A 7,385-nucleotide genomic window follows, 5' to 3' on the forward strand; every position below is an offset into this window, starting at 1 on the left:
GCTTTGTGAAATCTTGCCTGCACTGGTTTAGTTCATTCACTGAAGAGAAATATCGCCACCTGCCGGCTGCCAGTTGATACAAAGAAAAACTCTCTAAACCTAAACAAATAGCTCACATGAAATTGTCCTCATTTACTCACATTCAATGCAAACCCAAGTGACTTTCATTCTACTCTGGAACACAAAAGAAAAAAAAATGTAAGAATGTCCACTCTAAACCATTATTTTCCATATAATGGAAGTGAATAAAGACCTAAACATCAGAAAAAAATTGGATCACATGGTGCCTAAAAATTTTTTTTTTTTCCCTATTGTGTATTATACATTCACACACTCAAACCACTCAGACAAAAAACTTAAAACAGATGAAGTCACTCTTATACAGGTGTAATTCACGATTCAAGGCATTATCCGGTGTAAACATGAGATGCATTAACTATGCAGGCAAACGGTCTGTAGTGTCCTCTCCTGTCTGACAAAAAGGAATGATGGCTTCTGTGTGCTGCCTTTTTAAGCAGAGCTTTCCAATTACAATAATACAACTGAAATTAAAAGCCGATTGTCTTTCAGTAACATTCCAGCACTGTTGGAATAGCAGCAGTGTCTGCATCGATCACGATCTGTTTCCGTGAAGCAGCTTAGAAATCCCAGAACGGCATCTTTAGCAGCAGCACTCACTCTCTGGATCCTAACAACATCAGTCACAATCACATTCAGTATGTGTAGCACATAGCACGGGCTTGAATCAAGACGCTTCTTCTTGAAATGCATACTTTCACTCTCACTCAGAAATATTCATCCCCCAGTGAGAAGAGCTTTCAATAAAATGCCTGTTAAATGCATTAGTAGACAGCTTCATCCATATTGTCATCACTATCCGCTCCGAAATCCTCTCCGTTGTCAAAGTAGGAAATGATGTAGTCTGTCTCCTGAAACACAGTACACATATTCTTTACTAGGAGCCTTCCTAATCTGCTTGGATATTTAAAGAGTGATAGTTAGTGCTAATCATTTCAAACCATATGACTTTCTTTGCTCTGTGGAACACAAAAGAAGATATTTTTTACATAAGGGCTAAGCCAATGGAAAGTAACAATGATTTATACTGCCTAAGAACCAAAATATCTCCTTTTGTGGAAAAACGGAAGGAAGAAAATTAGCAAATGACAGCGCCACAAAGATTGTAAGATATTATCTATCAAATTATGATGATTTCTTCTTACATCTTCAAGCTCCTCTTCGTCATAGTCTCCATCCGGCTCCTCCTCTTCCTCCTCATTCTGTTTCTTCTTCTCGTCATCCTCCTCTTCCTCAGAATGCTGCTCTTGTTCTCTTTTCTCAAGTGTCTAAAGGTCATTGCACAATATTAACGTTGCATGCGTGGATTAAACCTCAGCATTGAAAACAGAAAAGTAGGAGAAGGCAGAAAAGCACACGTGTCATTTGTTTCAGTCTGTTCATTTGAGTTTCTATTTCAAGTTTTTCAGTTAGCTCACCCTTAATCTGATTTTTGACACTTTTTTCCAATTTATTTGATTGTCAAAGCATGGTTACAACATCTTATGCACAGCACAGTTAATGCAACATAACACAGTATTATGCTTTCTGTGAACTTATACCTCTAGTTTTTGGAGAACCTCTTCTTTTCTAGCAGCTACTTTTGGTTTTTGTGTGAGTTGTGGTTTGGCACCTATGAATTAAAATGGAGCAGAAGTATTAAAAAACATGCTTTACACATATTATAACATGCATTAGCATTAATATCAAGCCTGTGAACCTACACACATTATTAATGATAATAACAATAATAGTAATAGAGTTTCTCTCACCTGTTTTCCTTGTTTTCCGTACTTTAATGCAAAGCTCTTTAGGCATTCGGCTCCAGTCTGGAATGAATTTGAATATTTTTTTAGAGAGAACTGACTTTGAAATAGATTTGACTATAAAACAAGTCCCGCTGTAGCACAGTAACTAAAGAATGGTACTGATTAAAATCCTCTTTTCAAATACATCTGTCAGATCTCCTGACCAATTCATTTCCGTTCATGATTACTAATTCTTTTTAAATTGAACAGAAACTGAATATAATAGAGAATGTCCACTTGTACACCACATGTTCAATAGTTGGCATTTTTAATGTTTTTGTAATTTTAGTGAATTACATTGTATTGTAAAAACAGTAATATTGTCAAATATCAATACAATTTACTATAAGTGTTTTCTATTTGAATATTTTCAATTGACTGAAGAATTTATTTACATTTGCATTGTTATGTAATTGAATACATTAGTGTATTTTCAGCAGCCATTACACCAGTTCAAAAGAACAGCATTTATTTGAAATAGAAACATTATTAATGTCTTTACTGCCACTTTTGATCAATTTAATGTGCCCTTGCTTTATTAATAAAAGTATTTGTTTCTTACTGACTCCAAACCTTTTAACTATGTGTCAGATACCAATCCTTGGATTTCATCGATTTAAGCAGATATACATTTTAGTGCACAAAAAGCATCCATTTGAACGCGGTTGATTTCAGATTTAAAGGGGTCATATGATGCTGCTAAAAAGAACATTATTTTGTGTATTTGGTGTAATGAAATGTGTTTATGCGGTTTAAAGTTAAAAAAACACATTATTTTCCACATACTGTACATTATTGTCTTTAAGGTTTCCTCTGTTTTATCATCTGTAGTGTCTCACCTGGACTCCATTCAATGCAGTTGTACTTCGGGTTTCCATTTTGATATTTATCAGAGTAACGTGCCACATCTAAAAAAGAAAACAACAAAGAGAGCCGTTCAAACCTGATCTTCAACTGATGGGTCGTTGGCTTTGAATATATCTCAGTGACTGCCCACAGTTCAAATGCAAATCCAGAGACTGCAGGACCTCGTTCTCCAAGTCATGCTGGATCTTCATCCTTTGTGCTCAGAATTGGCCACTCTTTATACACCAATGTATCGCCCACATGTTGCCTCCACCCGTCTTACCTGTCTTTGTTCTGGCTGCTTTTATGTGGAACGGCAGGTTCTTGCTGGAGGCTCTCAGCTCCTGCTTAAGAGCGAGCATGTAGTCCACCTCTTCTCCTGTATGCAGAGGCACTGGCCTACACTGCATAGGCTGAATGAACAATAATATACATTTTTAAATAATATTATTTTTTAAAGAAAGAAAGAAAGAAAGTCAGTCAGTCACACAGGTTAATGAAAATAAAATATTTTTAAATAAATAAATAAATATAAAAATAATGAATAAAAATAGTAAAAAATAATATAAAAAATTATAAAATAATTAAAAAAAATAGACAATAAATTAATTATTACTGCCAAATTCAAAAAAAGGACCAAAGCAGCAAATAACAAATATCTCCTTTTGTATTTAAAAGAAAGAAAGAAAGAAAGAAAGAAAGAAAGTCATAGAGGTAAATGGCCTAAATAGCATAGGCTGAAAGAAAAAATAGTATAGTATATATATAAAATATTAAAATATAAAATTAGATAAAAAATAAAAATATATTAAATAATTAAATTTTTACTGTCAAACTAAAAAAAGGACTAAAGCAGCATACACCATTTAAAAAAAAAAAAATAAATACAAAAAAAAAAATTTTTACATACAGCAAACCCCAAAATGCTTTTGTTTTGGACTGTTAAACCACACTTTAAAATACTGCATTAGAAACAAAATCTCAAACAAAAGCTTTTCTCAGAACAATCACTTTTCCCAAACCAATAATTAGACATTTATAGCACAATATATGTGTAATAACAACAACTGATGTTATATTACAATGTAAAGACACTCGATTTGCCGTTAAACACTTACAGGAAAAAGAGGAGAAGGTGTATGTGCAGATGTGGGTAAAGAGTCACCCCTCCCGAATCCGAGTGTGTCCACATTGAAGGTAAACTGGCTCCTTCCGCGACCTCTGTTGCCTGCCATGACTTTACCTGTACAATCAATCAATGTCAGCGAGTATATAATAACTAGCCATTAGCAATAAAAACCATTCACAGCCACGATGAAACCGGAAAGATCCACAAGGTTGACTTTATTTTAAGCAGTAATGTTTGGATTAGTCACTAAACAGCTTACCTCAAAACGAGTCTCGGGTTCAGTGTATCGCTTTCACGGAGTTGTCCTTCCAAAACAGCCTCATCTGACCCCAATAAACGTGTGCACAGATCAGCAGCTGCCTGCTGAATGTAAGGCCATGTGTGAGTGCGGCACAGTAGGGATGGGCGGATCAATCCTTAAGTATCCATACTTTGCTTGTTCAAATAGGGCTGCGATCCCAAAAGCATCAGAAGCGTAAGTAGATCTATACCATTGCCACATTATTACATGCATTGCATAACATTGTTACTATATATAAAATTAATTCCGAAAAATGCATGACGGTTTCGACACAAATATGAAGCAGCAATAATAATAAATGCTTCTTGAAAAGCAAATGATATTATACTGATTTCTGAAGGATCACGTGACACTGAAGACTGGAGTAATGATGCTGAAAATTCAGCTTTGATCACAGATGCATTTTAAATTACATTTTAAAATATATTAAAACAGAAAATAGTTATTTTTAATGGTTATATTTCACAATATTGCTGCTTTTACAGTTTTTTTTTTTTTTTCAAATAAGTGCAGCCTTGGTGAGACTTAAAAAAAAAAATTACAAAATCTTACTGACCCCAAACTTTTGTGTACATGTAATATTTATTTTAAATTGGCTAGTTTGGGCAAGTAAATGTATTTAAACTGGCTGTTAAAAGTTCAAATGGATTGTGTTATGTTCTGTAATTGCTGTTAATAAGTTAATAAGTTTCACCTTTAGTGGTACAACAGCCTGGCAGCCTTTTACAAAAATTAACCATGGTTTTATTACAGTAACCACAGTATTTGTAGTAAAACTGCAGTAACCACAAATTTACCATGGTAATAATAATACATTTTAGTACTTATGTAACACCATGTTTATTTTTCATGAGGTACCCTCAAAGGTGCACCTTTGAGGTTACTGCTCCAGTAAACGGCTAAAATACAATTATAGCATATTTTATTTCTGACAGTGCAAACAAAAAAGGCTTATGAAATGTAAAAAAAAAATGTGGCTTTAAAATCTAATATTAAGTGAGTATAATTACTGATTATATTATTTTAATAATTTAAAAGATCAATTTAGTTTATAGGTATCGGTATCGATATCGACGATACTGGGCTTGAAAATATCGGTATTGGATCGAAAATAAAATAAGAGGTATCGCCCCTCCCTCCGGCACAGTCACTAGTGCTTGAACACGTGGTAGTTGTGTTTACATCCGGCAAATGCACACGTGCTTTACTTTATTCTCGCTTTACAGTCCAACCGGAAAGACTCCTCGCTAGGAAGATCCTAGTGTTACAAATTATTATATTGCTACTACAAGTGTTATTAAGTGGGTATTAACAATCTTAATAATGCTGTATATTTTTTTTTTGGAAGCCGCATATAAAAAACTGCTCTCTACACAGACTTTTTATTATTATTATTATTACTGCTCTCTACACAGACTTTTTATTATTATTATTATTATTATTATTTACACAGACTTTTTATTATTATTATTATTACTGCTCTCTACACAGACTTTTTATTATTATTATTATTACTGCTCTCTACACAGACTTCATTATTATTATTATTATTATTTTTATTATTATTACTGCTCTCTACACATACTTATTATTATTATTATTATTACTGCTCTACACAGACTTTCATGTCGGAGGGCGGGGTTTGTACCGGGGGTGTGGTACTCGAAACTTAGCAAATGGTAAATATTTATTATAACAGTCTTATTAACCAAGCCATATAGCTGATGCTGAATATTAAATGTCATAATATATAAATAAAAATTAGGTCTATCCCATTTTAAAGGTGTTGTCACACGGCACATTTTACCTTGTTCTGCACCAATCAGATGTTGTTTGAGATTACAAGACAAGACTATTATAAAAGTTAAAAGATTCACTTAATCATTTTATGGAGATTGTGGTCGCGGATTTTTATAAATAAGTCAAGTACTAATCCTGATAGATTTAAGGGTCATAATAGATGTAAACGACTGCAGAGTCTTGTGATTTGAAGGTGTCTTTCTGAGTATCAAGTATGTTTCTGAGTATCTTTTCTTTTCTTTTCACTTTAGTTAACTTTAAGGTCTAGCTGTAATATACCATTTTAATTCAGTTCATATAGTCTAATATGGTATTTGCAAGATATATACCAATATTCATTTAGAGATCATGCATTCCAGACAAATGTATTTTCAGGCAACGTGGGCCATCCCTGATTTATCAAAACCCTGTATTTTAATTAGTTTATTAACAAATATTATCAAACAAAAATATTCAGCAACATATTTTGCAGGCCAGGTTTCACAGACAGTGCTTAGATTAAGCCAGGATTAATCAGTGCAAGTTTCTTTCAGTTGAAACAGCTCAGACTTACATTTAAGCTTAAGCCTTAGTTGTCTGTAAAACCGGGGGATAGACTATAGGTTATGAGTAAAATTCAGTTCACTCAATTCATTCAATTCAGATTATTATCCATTTAAAGAAATAGTGTCCTTTTAATTAAAGACCACTGTTATGCTCTGAAAGTGAAAACTGCACTGAGCACAGTACAAAGAAGCTTAAAGACCCACTTTACCTGAATTCACCTTATGTTGTTTTTTTGTTTTTTTCCAGCAGGTGGCAGAATGGTGGCATGTCCTCACATGATTTCACATCAGTGAAACTATGGCAGAAGGATCGAGATTGAGGTCTCTGCAGAGCAAAAGTGGGCGTTTCTGAATTTGTGGGTGTTTTCAAACTGTAGGGTGTTTCTCAATCATGCAATCAAAAGGATCCCCCTTACCTAACCCCACCCCTAAGCCTACGGTCACTATGACGTCAGCCAATCAGGAAACATGGTCTAAAAACGCCCCGATCTGGTAACGCCCATTACTTTCCTGCAGAGACCTATACTTGGAAGGATCTGGCGTGACCAACATGTCCTTTTTTGCACACCCTTTGTTATAGCTGTGTGGGAGAAATTTATTTTGCCTATTGCTTAATTCAAACATTAGGGTGGAAACCTGAGTCACACAATGTAAGTATAGTCTGATGTGGGAGCAACATTTTTACCAATGAACCACTGAATAAAGGCAGACAATTAAAGAAGCACTGAAGCTTTTTTCCTCAAACCATGTACAGCATATAGTTGAGGATGCAAAGAATTGAATGAATTCAATAAAACACTAACAAGACAAGAGGCGATAAATGATAAATAAATGTTGTATGTCATAAATGTTTTTCATAAACTTTATATATAGTACTTTATATATATATATATATATAT

At 33.9% G+C, this 7,385-nt stretch overlaps 2 protein-coding genes across 2 annotated transcripts in view; one reads left to right on the forward strand and one right to left on the reverse strand.

Moving 5' to 3' along the window:
* Positions 1 to 742: 742 nt before the first annotated feature.
* LOC107731563 (DNA-directed RNA polymerase III subunit RPC7-like) lies at positions 743 to 4,214 on the reverse strand. Its single transcript, XM_016542679.1, has 8 exons — positions 4,100 to 4,214; positions 3,830 to 3,954; positions 2,995 to 3,124; positions 2,705 to 2,773; positions 1,830 to 1,886; positions 1,620 to 1,690; positions 1,224 to 1,346; positions 743 to 929 (listed from the first exon to the last, which is right to left on the reverse strand). The coding sequence occupies exons 2-8, from the start codon at positions 3,944 to 3,946 to the stop codon at positions 843 to 845; spliced, it is 654 nt and encodes a 217-aa protein (XP_016398165.1). The 5' UTR covers positions 3,947 to 3,954; positions 4,100 to 4,214; the 3' UTR covers positions 743 to 842.
* LOC107731555 (mucin-1-like) overlaps positions 4,071 to 7,385 on the forward strand; it is an 8,875-nt gene continuing 5,560 nt past the window's right edge. Inside the window, exon 1 of the mRNA XM_016542670.1 lies at positions 4,071 to 4,221. Coding sequence (XP_016398156.1) covers positions 4,071 to 4,221 — 151 coding nt within the window. The remainder of the gene's footprint in view (positions 4,222 to 7,385) is intronic.

The sequence above is a fragment of the Sinocyclocheilus rhinocerous genome, unplaced genomic scaffold (genome assembly GCF_001515625.1).
Source record: "Sinocyclocheilus rhinocerous isolate Xijiao unplaced genomic scaffold, SAMN03320098_v1.1 scaffold429, whole genome shotgun sequence".
Classification (NCBI taxonomy): domain Eukaryota; kingdom Metazoa; phylum Chordata; class Actinopteri; order Cypriniformes; family Cyprinidae; genus Sinocyclocheilus; species Sinocyclocheilus rhinocerous.